The sequence below is a fragment of the Suricata suricatta genome, chromosome 16 (assembly GCF_006229205.1).
Source record: "Suricata suricatta isolate VVHF042 chromosome 16, meerkat_22Aug2017_6uvM2_HiC, whole genome shotgun sequence".
In the NCBI taxonomy this organism is placed as follows: Eukaryota; Metazoa; Chordata; class Mammalia; order Carnivora; family Herpestidae; genus Suricata; species Suricata suricatta.
In genome coordinates this window covers 49121124-49136940 of record NC_043715.1, presented here as the reverse complement: position 1 = coordinate 49136940, position 15817 = coordinate 49121124, and the positions used below count along the sequence as shown (strand labels likewise).

Genomic DNA, 15817 nt, shown 5'->3' with positions numbered 1-15817 from the left:
CCGTCGCCGCCGCCGCAGCCGCCGCAGCAGCCGCCGCCCCAGGCCCCCCCCATGGAGCCCGAGGCCCCGGATTCCCGCAAGAGGCCCCTCGAAACGCCCCCCGAGGTGGTCTGCACCAAGCGCAGCAACACCGGAGGTGAGAAAGGGTTGCGGCTCGGCGTGGCGGAGCGGGCAGGGGGCCTCGCCTTTCTCCATCCTCCTCCCCCCGCCGCGGCAGGTGCAAGGGCTCCGGGGAGGGGAAGGGCGCCCCTCCCCAGACCCGGGAGCTGAGAGGGGCGTTGGGGAGGGGGCCGGACCCCCTCCCCCTCTCGCCGCTGCCCTGGGCTGAGAGCTTTGTCTGCGATGAAAAGGGGTGGGGGGGAGGGGGTGGTAAGTGTCCTTGGGGGGCGCAAAGGATGGGGGGCGTGGGTCTCTCCGGGGCGGGTGTCTCTGTGTCCTTGAGAGGTGTGTGATGTGACCCTTTCGGGGCAGGGGTGTTCCCTGGCTGGCGTGTCCTGGCAGGGGGGAGGGGAAGGAGTAGAGGAGGCCTGTGGACCCGGAGCTTCCCAGCCTCCCTCCCTGGGGATGTCCTGAGCAAGGGTTGTCCCAGAAGGAGGCATGAGTGGGCCATGGGCGGGATTGTGCGTGGGGACAAGCTGGGTGGGTGTGTTGGGTGAAATGGAGAAATGGGTGGGTGTGTAAACCCAGGTGGGAGAATGTGTGGCTGGGGCAGGTGTGTGTGTTTGTGTGTATGGGTGCCCGTGGGCCCTGTGAGGCCTGGATGTGTGACATTAGGGATCACGGATATGACATGAAAGAAGGTGTGTGTATGGGTGTGAGAGGCGGGCTGGGATGAGGGGCTCTGTGTTTGAGACTTTCAAAGGGGTATGTGTGGCAAGGGAGAGTGTATGCACGTCACCCTAGAGGGGGCTGTGGCCGTGTGACACATGAGTGAGAGGGTGTGTGTGACATGCAAGGGGGCGTGTGGGGGAAGCTGAATGGGCCAGCTTCGGGTGTGAGCCAGGAGAGGCTGTGTGGATGAAGGAAGGCAGTTCCGTGTGTGTGACACAGGCGTGTCTGGGGTGGGGTGGGACCAGGAGAAGCTGGTGAGGGTATGTGACAAGAAAAGGGTGTGGGTGTGACTCCAAAGAGGCTGTGGCTGGGTGTGACACATGGAGGTGTGCAACGGTGACATCAGAGGGGGCGTGTGCGACAAGGGAAGGTGGGCGTATGACGGGAGAGGCTGGGGCGCTGTGGGTGAACCGCACGAGGGTGTGTAACAAGGGGAGGGAGGGATGGGTGCCTGTGGGACAGGGAACAGGGAACGTGTGTAGGTGACACTCAAAAGCTAAGGAAAGGGAAGGGGTGTGTGTTCGTGTGTGTGCATGTGTGTGTGTATAGCGGTCACAGGGGGCGAGTGTGTGAAATGGTTGAGTGTGTAACACTAGGAATGTGAGAGTGATCTGTGTGTGAGAGAGACAAGGGATTGTGTGCGTGCGCGCGTTTGTGTGTGAGGTCTGAGTGTTTGACAACACAGAAGGTGTGTGCGTGGAAGACAGACCAGAGGGCCCCTCACTGTGCGTGTGACCTGAGGAGGCAGGTGTACCAAAGAATAAAAGACAAGCTGATAACTCTAGGTGTGTGCACTCTGGCCAGAGACTCAGGAAGGAGGTGGGGATTCTCGGAGTCCTCAGAGCCCAGCCTATTAGCTCCCTGGATGGAGGGAGACCCCACAGCAGACAAGCCCTTCCCCTCGGTCACCTTGGCCAAAATCTGCTTCCTCTGGCCTTTTCCTCCGGATGGGAGAGAGATGTCCTGGGCCAGAGTGCCCTCTCCCCCTCCATCCTGCACCGTAGTGGGTGGGGTGAGGGCCTCCCAACCTTCTCCCCTCCATTCTCTGTCCTCCCGCTCCAGCCCCCCTCTCACTCCTGTCGAGGTGGGACAGGGACAGGAATCGGGGACCCCCTGGCTGCCTGGAAGGGGGTGTCCAGCAGAAATCGAAGGAAAGGGAAGTTGGGGGAGGGGTGAGAGGGAGTTTCCTGTCCTTCTTCCTGTCCCCCCCCCCTACTCCCAGCACACACATGAATGTGTCCTAACCAACTTCCTTCCTGCCTCTGGCCATTCCCAGTCCTGGGAAGAGCCTTGGGGAGAGCCCGACCTGACAGCCCGGCCTGGGGGGAAAGGGGTCTCATCCTTCTTTTGAAGGGACTGAGGTGCTCCAAATCTGATGGCTCAGAGCCACACAGCCTAACAATAGCGACGCTGCCAAGGACGGTCAGGCCCAAGTTCTTGGCACCTACCACGAGCCCAGCTCTGAGATATGGGTTAATTTCCAAATACGGCCCTCTGGGGGAGCCAATTGGAGCTGCTTTTTCACATGAGGAAAACAGGCTCAGCGAAATGAAGCCACTTGCCCCGAGTCACACAGCTCCACAGCTCGGAAGTTGGTGGAGCCCCCATCTAGCTGGGCCCCAGCGCTCCTGCGCTTACCCGCTGTGCATCCGGCCTCCCTCAGCAGCGGGGAATCTAGGATGAGCCCTTGGGGACCCTCTCCTCCAGACTCTTCCACCTCCCCTCCGGTTGACCCGTGGGGAAACTGAGGCCCGGAGATGCAGAGGGACAGCCCTCCGTTGACAGAAACGCTTAGGGGGTGGCGTTGGGCGAGGGTCCAGCATTTTCATCTCAAAATTGAGCGTTCCTTCCAATAATACTGTCGTGACTGAGGGATGCCAGTCACCCCTCTTCTGAGCCACAGAGTGACCAACCTGGCAAGTGGGGGAATCCCAATAACCGTGACAATAATAGTAGTAACCGCCACCGATGTTACTGCTCGCTGCTTCAGACGCGGTATTTCATGTAATTCTCCCAATACCCTATGATATAATATTTAATAATACATTATAATAACGGCCAACATCTACGGTCTGCGGTGTGCCAGGAAGCATGGGAAATGCTCGGCACGGACCCGATCCTTAATTCTTACAATTCTGTTATGTTACCCTTCTTCCACATGACAGACTGAGGCACAGAGAGGTTAAGTAGCTTGCCCAAGGTCAGTCAGCCAATAAGAGGCAGAGCTGGGGTTTGAACCCGGGAGACTGGCTCCATTCTGTGGATAGACACGGTAGTGAACCCTGTCTTCATGTGAGGAAGCCGAGGCTCAGAGAGGTGAGGGAGTCCTCTGGGGGGGTCACAGCATGTCGTGGCCGATGGGGCCGATCGAGTTCTTGCCCGCAGCGCCCACCTGCCCATTCTTGGGGGCGGGTAGGGGAGGTAGTGGCTGTTACCACTGGTGTCTGCGCACTGTGACTGACAGAGGCCACTGGGAGGGGGACAGACGCCAAGGACAGGAGGACTGGGGTGAAGAGGTTGGATGGAAACTCCAGGGAGGAACCCATCAGAGAAACAAGTGGCTGCAGTCTGCTGGGGTAGTAACAGAGTGTCACCTGCCATCCCCCCACCGCAGGTACAGATGGGACTCGAAGTGTCACTAGAATAGCAGACTCCTGACTGTATTCCCAGCTCTGTCACCCCCATACGGACAGAAACAGCAACTCCCCCCTCACATACACACGTGCACACACCCCAGTCACGCCCCGACCTAGCTTAAGACAGCCATGTCTTGCTCCCAGCATCCCTCGCTGTTTAACATAAAGACAATGTCACCAAGGGTCAAGAGCTCTAGCGTGAGACCCTCCAGGGAAGTTCATCTCACCGCAGTGTGCTGGGTGTGGGAGCCTGAGGCAAGATATTCCACTATGCCTAGCCTCAGTCTCCGCATCTGGAAAATGGGAGCCCCGAGCTCAGGTCCAACGCCCCTCCCGGGGCTCTCTGTGTGGGTTAAATGGGATTATATCTGCGAAGCACTGCGCACAAGGCCTGACAGATGGTAAGCCCGGCCTGGCTATTGTTACCAGTGCGGGCTACCCCACTGGCCGGGAAATGGTACTCATCCACCTTCCTGTCACTCAGAGCCGGTGCCACAACTCAGAGGCGGTGGCGGCCCTGGGAAGCACGCTCCATGCTGTGGTTGTCCTGCGTTTCTCACACGCACGGCAAGCCCCGTCGGTCACAGAGAGGTTTTGCACACCTGACGTCCCGGCCCTCCCCCGGGCACCCCTGCCACGCTGCACCCCACCATGGCTTGCCCTTCACCAATGACACCCCCACGCACTCCCATGACAGTATCAACATCACAGCCCAGCCACCTCAGAGCTCTGTGGAACACACCCACACGTCCGTCCCCAACCCCCAAACCAGAGCAGGGACCCTGAGTGCCACACCCCGACTTCAGTCCCTCCCCCAGACATGCTGTCACTGAAAACGCCTCTACACCATACAAAACGCCTCTTCAGCTCCACCTTTGTCATTCATGACCCCCCCCCCCCCACTTAAAGCCACCTCTCAGGGTCAACTCTCTGACACTTAAAAAGTGCCGCCCTCAGCACAGCACCCCGAATATCTTGGCCAGATGAACATTATATAAGGGCAGAGGGGTATTGTTTGCTCTCTGGAAAACTCCAGAAGTGTGTCTGAACCAAAGTTACAGGGAGACTGGAAGAAGGAAGACAGTCCCTTCTCAAGGGGCGAGTGCTTGACTGTAGTGTGAGGAGACCATCAGGACAGCAGAAGTTGGCATCTCTGGTTCTTCGGTCCCCGTCATGGGTCAAGGGAGCTTCCCGAATCCCAAGGGCAGCGCCAAGAGGGGGGTGGAGGGAGGTGGGTGCGGAGTTCTGGCATTCAGACTCTACTTCGGGAGAAGGGGGACCTTTTCTGCGGGGAGAGCCTTGGCTGTGCAGACTGGGTGGGAGCGGGTGAGGTCTGGGAGGCTCTGGGTTCAGCGGACAGTCCGTGTCTCCCCCGGCTGCAAGGCAGGCTGGGAAATCGAGGCCTGGCTTTTTCCCCGGGGTAGGCGGGGACCACATGGGAGGGAAGGATGCTCCCACACGGGAAGGACATGCTGAGGATTGTGTCTGTTGGCCACACTGGGGACTCCTGCCCTGAGCTTTGCAGGTGGGGGGGTCCCAGCTGGTCACTCGCCACAGGAGACCGGCCTGAGGTCAGTCTGAGACAGGCCTCCGACCCCCCACCCCCTGCCCGGAGAACCCCTAAGTTGGTTTAAGGTGGACACAGTTTTTGAGTTTTTTTAAATCATTGTATGTTCCTAGGATATGCTTTATGGGGGAACATCGTAACCAACCTTCTGATCTGATTATTAGCAATGATTTTCCAATGTCCTCTTGAAAGAGATGCATTTAAATGTTAAAAGTGAATGGACTTGAGGGAAACGGACCTTTCTTCTTGTTCCGCGCTATGTCACCAGCACCTAAAACCAGGCCTGGCACAGAGCGGGTGCTCAGGAAGGATCTGTTGGGGGACAGGAAGGGAGGAGAGAAGGAAGTAGAGAGAGGGCGTCAGAGAGATGCCGGCCGGAGAAAGGCAGCGGGCGCTCCTTCCATCAGGGAGAGCTCATTCATCCTCCAAGAAGCAGAGAAAGGTCTGGGGCAGCCCCTGGGGGGAGGCGATAAAGGAAGCAGGGTCTCCCCACAGCCCCATTACCCAACAAAAACTTCAGACCTTCGGGGCTCATCTCCCCATTTGGGCCAGATGCTGTGAGGACTTGTGTTCCTAACATCCGTACTAATGATCGTGATGGAGGTGACGATAGCTCACATTTCTCAAGTGCTCTACATGCCCGAGACCATCCTAAGTGTCCCCATTTTATTGATGAGAAAACTGAGGTTCAGAGAGGTGAGGCGGCTGGCCCAAGGCCACACAACCTGTCGGTGATGAAATTTCACACTCTGTCTAGGGGTGTTTCTACCGCTTCGTAGGGAGATTCCTGGAGAAGTGTGAGACAGAGGGAAGAGAAAGGGGGTGGGGGGAGCCAGTTTTCTTCAGGAGAGATGAACACCTTCCATCTTCAAGAGGGAGGTTTGGGACGAGGCCCCTGGCCCGGGAGAAGATAGGCAATGAAGTCCAAGGAGGAAAAAGAGGGTGGAGTCCTTGTGAGAACGCCCTCCCCTCTTTCTGAGCCTTCCGGAGATGCAGAAGTGGTCCCCCTCCCTGTGACAGGCTTAGGGGCGGAGTCAGGCAAGGAGCCACCTCTGCGAGCCCAGAGAAGAAAGTGAATTCAGGGGGGGTCGGGATGATTGATGGGAACGCACTCTGGGGGGCTAATTACCTAATAGGTTTAATGGTCTGATGAGGCAAGTTTAAGAGGATTGCCTTGGGCTCAGGGCAGCCCTTCGTTCTGAACCCCTCCCCACGCCTGGGAAGCCGCATCCAGACCCTCACCCCCATCCCCCCATCTTAACGCATCGGGGAGTTCAGACCCTTCTGTCTTGAGGGGCCAAGCAGAGATGGGCAGGGCTCCCAGTGCCCCACCCTGCCCCCACTTTTACCAGGACAGTTTCTCTTTTATCTGCTCTGTGTGTTGGAGTTTCATGTGAGACATTGAAAATAGGTTTCCTTTGGTTAAAAGAAAACATTGAAAAACCACTGGGGGATGCTTTAAGACCTTAAGCTTTGGAAGCAGAATAGCCTGGCTCCTCCGTCCTTTCTCCAGTGTTTATTGCATGCCTACTATACGCTGGGCACCACGGAAGTCCCTGGGTCACAAGGGTGAGCTCCAGTGACATGACCCGCCATGGACTTCTGTGATACTGCTCTGAAGGTATAAAACAAGGAGAGGGGACCCATCTCCTCCTCAGGGTTCCAGGAAAGCTTCTAAGGAGAAGCTACATTTGAGTGAGGACCTGAAGGACAAGACGAATTCACTGTGGAAGGGGAGTTCCAAGCAAAGCGAATGTGCAAAGGCCCTGAGGTAGGGGGGGCATTTAAGGACCAAAGACAAAGTTATTGTCTGATGGTCTGATGCACCTAGTGGAAGATGAGGATACGATGCTGGAAAGAAGTGAGACGTGCAGGGCCAAGTCACAGAGGATCTTATACTGAGAAGTCTCCAGAATTTCTACCCTATGAGAACTTAGGGGCAACGGTTTTGTTAGAAGGTAGGAGAGGGTGGGCACGTGCCTTGAGTGCACTAACAAAGTGCTTTACACGTGACCAAGAAAATTGGTCCGTACAAAAGAAGGGCCACGGTCCCACTGTCACCACCTCACGGCCTGTAGGTCTTCGAGGCTGTCCGCGTGCGTTGGTCTTCAGCTAGCAGCATCGGAAGGTGCTAAGCCAGTGAGGGCAAGAATGAAGCCGAATGGCATTGGACTCTCAAGCCAGTGGCCGTCTTGGTGCCCGTGAGCAGCTGACCTTGGGCCAGTGCCTTCGCTGTCTCTGTGCCTCAGTTTCCTCCTACATAAAAATGGAGCTTATTATACCCACCTCGTTGGGAGTTGTAGGGAATGGTTGAGGTCAAGCTTGCAAAGCGCCCAGCACAGCACAGGGTCTATATTAAAGGTTGAGAAGATATTTGGAGTCCAGCCCTCCTCCCCCCACCCCTTCCACCACCTCCTCTGCTCAGAGCCTTCCCATGGTTCCCATCTCACTTGGAGCAAAAGCCAAAGACCTCACTGTGGTCCACAAACTTCAACAGCCCACCATTACCATGACCCCTCCCAGCCTTCCCTCTCCCTCCCTCCTTCCACTCTCCCCATCTCTTCCTCAACCCCACGGCTGCCTCACTTTCCCTTGGACAACTCAGGCACAGTCCTACCCCAGGGCCTTTGCACTTGCTCTCCCACAGAGCCACATGGTTCCCTTCCCATCTCCACAGCCTGGAGCCAATATAGCACAACGGTCCAGAACCAGGTTGGGTTCAAATCTCAGCACTGCGACCTCCTAGCTCTGTGATCTGGGGCAATTATTTTACCTTTGTTTCCTCGTCTGTGAAATGGGCTTTTACAAAGTACTTCTTTCATGGCATCGGTGTGGAAATTCAAAGAACTGGTATCTGTAGGGTAGTTGGAACAGAGTCTAGCGTGTACTAGGTTCTGTAGAAGGGTTTGTGAACAGAATGCCACATTCTTGGGGAGGGCTTTCCCTGTCCCCTTTTTCTGCCCCTTTCTGTTTTCTTGGTGCTCACTGCCATCCAACATGAAACATACTGTCTGTCCCCCCCCCCCCCCCCCCCCCCGGCAGAAGAATGTGGCTGTGTGAGCTCTTGGCTGAATCACCAAAACTCTTTCGGTCTTATTTGCCCCCTTTGCCTGTGACATCAGGGAGTCTGTTTCCCTCCCGGCTGTTTCACCAAAACAGTGCCAAGCGTGAGGTAGCCGGTGCTCGGGAACTCTGCGGAATGAATGAATGAGTGCGTGAGTGAATGAATGAACATTATTTGTGTTATTTTCCCTACCGCTCTTCTCATGGTCAGGGCTCCTGTATGTTTCTGTGATGCCAGTGGTTTCCTTATGCCCACACTGCGCTGAAGGTCAAGACCCCTTGCCTGATTCTCTCACCTCCCCCTGCCCCCTGTGTTCATGCAGAGGAAGGCGAATACTTCCTGAAGGTGCTGATCCCCAGCTACGCGGCCGGCTCCATCATCGGCAAGGGTGGGCAGACCATCGTGCAGCTGCAGAAGGAGACTGGAGCCACCATCAAGCTCTCTAAGTCCAAAGACTTCTATCCGGGTGAGCCCTGGCCCAGGACTCTGCCCTTGGCCTCCTGTCCTCCCACCTGGGCCCTGGGTGAGGGGGAAGGGCTGCCCCTTGGGCAGTAAGAGTAATGGGGGGCGCCTCCCCCTCCTAAGGGGATAGAGCTGCCCTCAGCCCCAGGGGCCAGGCCTGAGCAGATGGGGGTGGGGGCAGGGCAAGACAATGGACCTGCTGCATATTCATGAGCTCATTTGCATGATGTGCTGGCAGATGTGCCCCTTCCCACACACCTGCCCCTTTGGGTCAGTTGGAGTTGCTGAAGGGGGGTGGGCAGGGAGGCAGGTGTTGGGGTGTCCCCCGGGGCTTGGTGGGGGCAGCCAACCATGTTGCACGCCCCCCGTTGCTTCTTTGCCCCCACTCATTCCCTTTGGATTTCTCTGTTACCCCATCTTGCCCAGTCTGAGGCTCGCTGGTTTTCTCTGTGTCGTTGATCCTATGTCTTTCTCATTCTGTTTCTGACTTATCTCTCTCTCTCTCTCTCTCTCTCTCTCTCTCTCTCTCTCTCTCTCGTTCTCTGAGTCTCTATCCCTATCCGCCCTCTCTCGGGCTCCTCCTGCACTCTTTTTTGCTTTCCTCTCACTGATTCTCTTTGGATCCCCTTGTCTTGTTCCCATTGATCAGTCTCTGCTTTTCCTCTTCTCTCCCTCCCTCCTCTTCCCCACCCCCCACTTCCTGTCTTCCCACCCCTCTCCCTAGCTCTTCCTTGCCCTCCACATCTCCTGGTCTCATGTTTTTCTTCCTCTTGCTCCTTAACTCCCTCCGGGCACTTGTCCACTCAACCAGTATTTAGTAGCACCCCTCAGCGGGGTCACTGCGGGATTGCCCCTCATTTTCCCTTGCCTTTGCTCACCCATCTCTCCTGTTGTGTTTCCTTCTCAGTCTCAGCCCCCTTTGTGGTTTTCCTTTCCTTTTTCCAAACCCAGCCCCTTTTCTGCCTGTCTTCCAGCTCTCTCTCTCCCACAATCATAAAATTTTCAAGGCCTCCCCCCCTCATTCTAATCCCCCTGTGTATGTCACATCCCTTCAATTCTCCCTCCCAAGACCAGTGCCTGAGCTTCGACATCTAGGAATCCAGGAAAGGCCCCCAGAATTGCATCTTTGGTCCAGAGCTAGCTCCAGTGCATCCTTAATCCCCTTGGATTTTTTAGGTCAAACACCAGAGCTGCAGCCCAGGGTCAGGACACATTCATATTCTCTCTCTCTCTCTCTCTCTCTCTCTCTCTCTCTCTGTCTCTCTCTCTCTCTCCTCCCTCCACCCACCCTGCCTCCCATCTCACTAAGCAGCTTTGGCAAGAGGTTTAGAGAACAGTCCAGGGAGCCAGGTGCGTGTGCGTGTGCACACACGCGTGCACACACACACACTGCTTTCCTCTTCCACCCTGGCCCAGTTTCCCCCACACCCCCCCTAGGCCCACAAGATACGGATAACAGCCTTTACTTGGGGCATTTATACAGGGACACTTGGCTCCTTACTCCTGAATCACATTCTGTGACATGAGACACATCATCTCCTCCCAGCTCAGTGGCACACCCCACAGGCCAGGCAGCTGAGGTCCCCAGAGGATGGGACAGCCATTCGTTCCTTTGGGCCAAATACCATTCAAACAAGCAACTTGAGCCAGATCTCTCCCCAGCCCCAGGACATGTGGCCAGCACGCGCGCGCACGCACACACACACACACACACACACACACACACACACACACACCCATTGCTGACATAGAATTTCTAGATCATATGACGTGTGACAGCTCTTGACTCAGGGATGCAAGACATGGCCCTCTACATCCTAGTCCTGCCCCTAGGACTTTCCACGAGCCACAGGAACATAAGAAATGAAGATGCTACTGCTCAAGACCTTATTTCCCTCTGCTCCTGCTTAACCCCTTTTCATTAATGTATTCAGCCCACATTCTCTGAACCCCTACTGTGTGGACAGAGATAAGGACATGGCAGTGACTGAGATGTCCCGCCCTTTCCCTCGCAGATCTCACAGCCCAGTGGGGAAGACAGACTGAACCCCAGCAATGACCCAGCAAGCCCAGAGGGTGGTGACGGCCCAGCCAGGGCACCTGACCCAGCCTAGAAAGGTCAAGAAGGGCTTCCTGGAGGAGGGGCCCAGGACAATAAGTATGAGTGAGCTAGATAAAAGCAGGGAAGAGTACTCCGGGCAGATGAACTAGCATGTTCAAAGGCTGGAGGGGTAGTTGGTTCCTTGTGACTGAAGCATCAGGAATAGATAACAAAGGACAATTGGTAACATCTCACGGGCCCTCTAGGCCTTATGGGTTCACACACAATCACATACACCCTGCACTTGTGCCTACACTTGAAACAAAAACCCACCTGACCTTTAACCCCAAGGGAGGGGCAGAGCACAAAGGGTGTCCCCTCCTTGGTACAGGAAACTCTAAGCCCCAGACTCATTCTTTCAGATCATACACGGAGGAACTGAGACCCAGAAAGCAGGAGCCTGCCCAAAGCCATTCTGTGCACCCACTCAGATACCCTAGACACCTTCTAATTTTGATCATTTGCCCAAAGCTCTGTCCCTAGAAGAAAAGCACAGAGACACACACTTAAAAAAAAATATTGGGGCACCTAGGTGGCTCAATCGGTTAAGCATCTGACTTTGGCTCAGGTCATGATCTTGCGGTCTGTGAGTTCGAGCCCCGCCGTTGGGCTCTGTGCTGACAGCTCAGAGCCTGGAGCTGCTTCCAATTCTGTATCTCCTTCTCTCTCTCTGCCCCTCCGTACTCACACTTGGTCTCTGTCTTTCTCTCTAAAAAATAAAAAAAATATATTGATTTATAACGTATTTGCCTTAAAGTGCAAAATCTTAAGTGACAACTTAGTACATCCATACACATTCTTTGCAAAAATGTAATCATTTTATGCCTTTCTCCAAAAATACACACAGACACACTCTCTCTCTCTCCTTCTCTCTCTCTCTCTCTCTCTCTCTCTCTCTCTCTCTCCACACACCCCATATTTAATACAGGGTGGCTCAGTAGTTAAAAGCCCAGACTCTGAAGCCAGACACCTGCGTTCAAAACTCTGACCTTTCACTATTGGCTGGGTGAACTTGGACAAATCCCAAACCTTCTCTGTGCCTCAGCATCCTAGCAGTAAATCAAGAATAATAGTATTGCCTACCTCATACTTTAAGTGCACAGATATATACAAAGTGCCCAGATTGGTGCCTAATCCTTGGTATTTGTAGCACCAGCTGTCATTACTGGACACTCTGTCTGGGGTTAACCAAGCCCCTCCCCCAACAAAGTCCTTGGGGACCCCTGTTAAGAACCACGAGGGTAGGAAGTCACAGACTGCTGAGCTGGAAGAGAGCCACGCAGAAATGGAGAGGAGCTACGTTAGCCAGGCTGTCCCTAGGGCCGCCCCGCCTCCCCCCCCCCCAGTTCCCACCCTGACCCACACCCTTTCCTATTTACACCCAGATGGAGGCAGCCTGCACGCTGACTCACTCTTGGCTCAGACGAAGCCATTGTTCTGGGGCTGGGGGGAATAAAAGTGAGGAACGGCGGCCCAAAGGAGATGGGGGATGTCAACTGTACAAGTGACCCACGACAGTGACGCCCAGATGCGTGGAGAGAGACTCCCAGATACACGCCAGGCTGAGACACGGCAAGCAAGGGGTCGGAGTGGGAGCACCATCGTGCTGCCCTGGGGCACCCACAGGCCACCAGACATTCACCCCCAGATGTCCCAGACACTCGGACACATGAAGCCCGGCACACCTTTTACAAACCCAAGGAACTAACTGGTCCTGCCAGCAGAGTCCCTCCCCAGGAAAGAGACAGACACCCGTTCCACACACCAAACACGCCCGGCTCCCCTGGGCACTCACAGTTGTCACACAGGCCAGTCATAGTAGAGTCACCTTTGTCCAGTTGTAATGTGTACAGCAAGACACACACCAGACACATCAGTCCTCTCCAGTCTCACATACTGACACTTGAGTCTGCCTGTCACTGTCCTTCTTTCTCTCTCTCACATACACATTCACATATACATCAGTCATAGTCTTGTCTGTCTGTCTCTTCTACAGAGGCTCGTACACACACACACACCACACCCCAGTCATACAAGTAGCCTTTTTAAAAATGTTTATTTCTGAGAGAGAGACAGAACACAAGCTGGGGAGAGGCAGAGAGAGAGGGGGACACAGAATCTGAAGCAGGCTCCAGGCTCCAAGCTGTCAACACAGAGCCCCATTTGGAGCTTGAACTCATGAACCGCGAGATCATGACCTGAGCCGAAGTCGGACACTTTACCGACTGAGCCCCCCAGGCGCCCCTAGCCTTTTGAACACTGAAGTTTGTCTCTTTCTTGCCAACGCTTGCACTGATATCCAGTCTCAAAGCGATACACACTCATCACACAGCCTCAGCGCTGCTTCATGAGAGTCTTTGTTTCTGTCTCTCAAACTCTCATGTACCAGCAGCTCAGTCTCACAAATAGTATACCCACCCTTGAACTTCACAATGACATCCAAAGTCTTTCCCGTGCACAAGTGCCCGTATCTTTACTGGATTCACTATGTCACGCTGTCTCTCCCACTTTTCCTCTTACACACATACACAGATAAGGATAATTTAGCCAGTCCTGCCGAGGTGTACACATGCGTGTGTGTGCGCGTGCGCGCACGCGCGCGCGCGCGCACACACACACACACACAGCATGCCTATATTAGAACCAGAGCCAATATCTAGATGATGTCCAGCAAAGGCATCCACCCCACCCTCCTTTCTCCATCCTTGATTCCCTGCCCTTCCACGAGTTGCCTCTATTCTCCCCTGTCCACACCCTTGCCCTCCCCCACGCTTCAGCCCTCCATCTGGTGGGTCCAGGCAAGCACTCAGGCCTCTCCTCTGCCTCCCCCATCCCCCAGCCCTTCCCCATCCTCTCCAAAAGCCCAGAGGCCTTCGCTGCAGGCTTTCAGGGGTTGCCACGGCAACGGGGCTTCGTCCCTCGTCCCCCTGGGGGTGGGCTGAGGACCCGGCCAGCCAGACCGATAAGGGGGTTCTAGTTACTGTGGCAACCATTGCAGGCCTGAGCTCTGGGCTTCTGGGGGGGGGTACAGTTGGAGGGAGGGAGTGAATGGTTACCAGAGCAACGAGGAGCCGGCAAGGACTGGGAAGAGGCAGCTGAGCCCTGTCTCCTCTGCCCAGGGCTGCTGTGGGCATCGCAAAGCACTTAAGCATCATCCTTCCATCCCCCTGGGCTTGTTTTGGGGGAGGGACATTAAGTGCAGATTATACAAAGGCATTCCACTCACTTTTCCAGCTACCTATCATGGCCTGAGAACCCTGGATGCCAGCTTCCCCGGGCTTGCTTATCATGGGACTTGGGCGCAGTCAGGTCCACTTTCTGGACCTTGGTTTTCTCTTTCCATTAAGTGGGACCTGTCTCCCAGGAGTTTTCCTGTTCCTGTCTGATGAGTGTGCCCTCTGTCTCCCTTACTCAACAGGAACCACAGAGCGAGTATGCCTGGTACAGGGCACAGCAGAGGCCTTGAATGCTGTGCACAGCTTTATTGCTGAGAAGGTCCGAGAAATCCCACAAGCAATGACCAAGCCTGAAGTGGTCAACATCCTTCAACCCCAAACCACAATGAACCCCGACAGAGCCAAGCAGGTCAGCAGGGGCAAAGACTGGGTTTCTGTAAAGCCGGTGAGGTTCAGGAGAAGACCCTTCTCCCATATCACTGTATTACATGGGAGTTCAATGGGATAACGCCAATAAGAAGTTTGTCAATCAAATACATGGTAGTAGTTAGTTGTATTTTTAAGGAATCAGCCTAGGGATGCCAAACACCAAACGTCTTGGAGTGGGCTTGATTCACAGAAAGAGAGTGAAGGTTTGGGAAATTTGGCCCAGACCACCCCCACCCCCACCCCCGCAATTTATCCCTCCTTCCTGGGATTCTCTAGACCCATTCCTTCCTTCCACCTCGTCCCATTGTCTCCCAGAGCAACCTGCCTCCCACTTCCTGTTCTCACCGGAAGTGGCTTTAGTGACAGCCCATCCACATCCTGAAGAGTTTAGAAATGACTTCATACTCCCTCTCTCCATTAGTTATTGTATGAGAGTAGCCACCATTTTGGAGAAATGGTATTTCGCTAGCGAGGGAGAAGGCAGGTCCCTCTCCTACACAGCTCTCTCTCTAGGAGGGATGAAAGGAGGAGGGCGGTGCCTCTCGGTTGCCTCAGTTACGGGGAAGCGGTGGCGTAGGGGCGTGGCAGGGAGCAGACCAATCACTATCCCGGCCTTTCGGGTTGCCATGACCACGGCGCTCACCGGGCAGGTGGGCTTGCAGCAGGGGCCCTGGCGGCGTGGCCCTGGATGGGTAGGAGGCGGAAGGGAAGGGAACTGTGCGCACTCTCGGTTTTCTCTCCCTTTCTCCCGCTCCCATATACTTGCGCAGACAAGGCAAAGGGTAGAGAGTCTCTGGCAGGAAGACAGGCCACTTATGAGAGTTCCTTAACGTCTGCCTAGAAGCAAAGACAAGAGACAGACCCTCGGTAAAGGAGTCTGGAATTCTTGGGAATTCTTGTTGCCCTGAGATGGGAGAAACCACGGACCTGAGTTCCCCCAAGCTCCTGGGAAAACGGTGGGCGGAAAACCCTGGAAGAATGCTGCCTAGCGGATCGTTCCCAAAAAAGACCAGGCTTTGGGCTTGGAGCGCGGCTGCTGTCCTTGGTGCTGAAGCGGCCCTGCCGGGTCTCTCCCGATTCCCTTCGCACCAGCAGGCCACAGTTTACACACAGTTTACAAGGTCGCGAGGTTATTGGCTCTTCCCTCTGCCTTGGTGGCGGCCTCAAAGGGCTCAAAGTTCACGAAGAGTTTGCACATGTTGCAGGGAAATGGGGTCAGCACCATCTGCGCCTGATCCTTCCACCCACCCCACCCCCTAATCCACAGGCGTTCTGACATAGTGGAATTGGAAGGTTATAGAACCAGGATTTTTCCTCTCCTTACGTATTACCGGGGGGGGGGGGGGGGGGGGGGGGGGGGCTTCAAAAAATGAAAGAGATGAGGCTGAAGGCTCAGGCTCTGGAGTCAGATGTTGAGTTGAATCTTACTCTGATAATGTACTTCTTATCTGTGTGACCTTGAACAAGTGACTTGATTTCTCCATGCCTCAATTTTTCTTATCTGAAAAATGAGGTTCATTAGGATACCTACTGAGGGGCAGTGATTAGTGT

General features: G+C 55.0%; 1 protein-coding gene across 1 annotated transcript in view; it reads left to right on the top strand.

Annotated features, from left to right (window-relative positions):
• Positions 1–6: 6 nt before the first annotated feature.
• NOVA2 (NOVA alternative splicing regulator 2) overlaps positions 7–15817 on the top strand; it is a 25249-nt gene continuing 9438 nt past the window's right edge. Inside the window, exons 1-3 of the mRNA XM_029924321.1 lie at positions 7–136; positions 8421–8564; positions 14080–14246. Coding sequence (XP_029780181.1) covers positions 52–136; positions 8421–8564; positions 14080–14246 — 396 coding nt within the window. The 5' untranslated portion in view covers positions 7–51. The remainder of the gene's footprint in view (positions 137–8420; positions 8565–14079; positions 14247–15817) is intronic.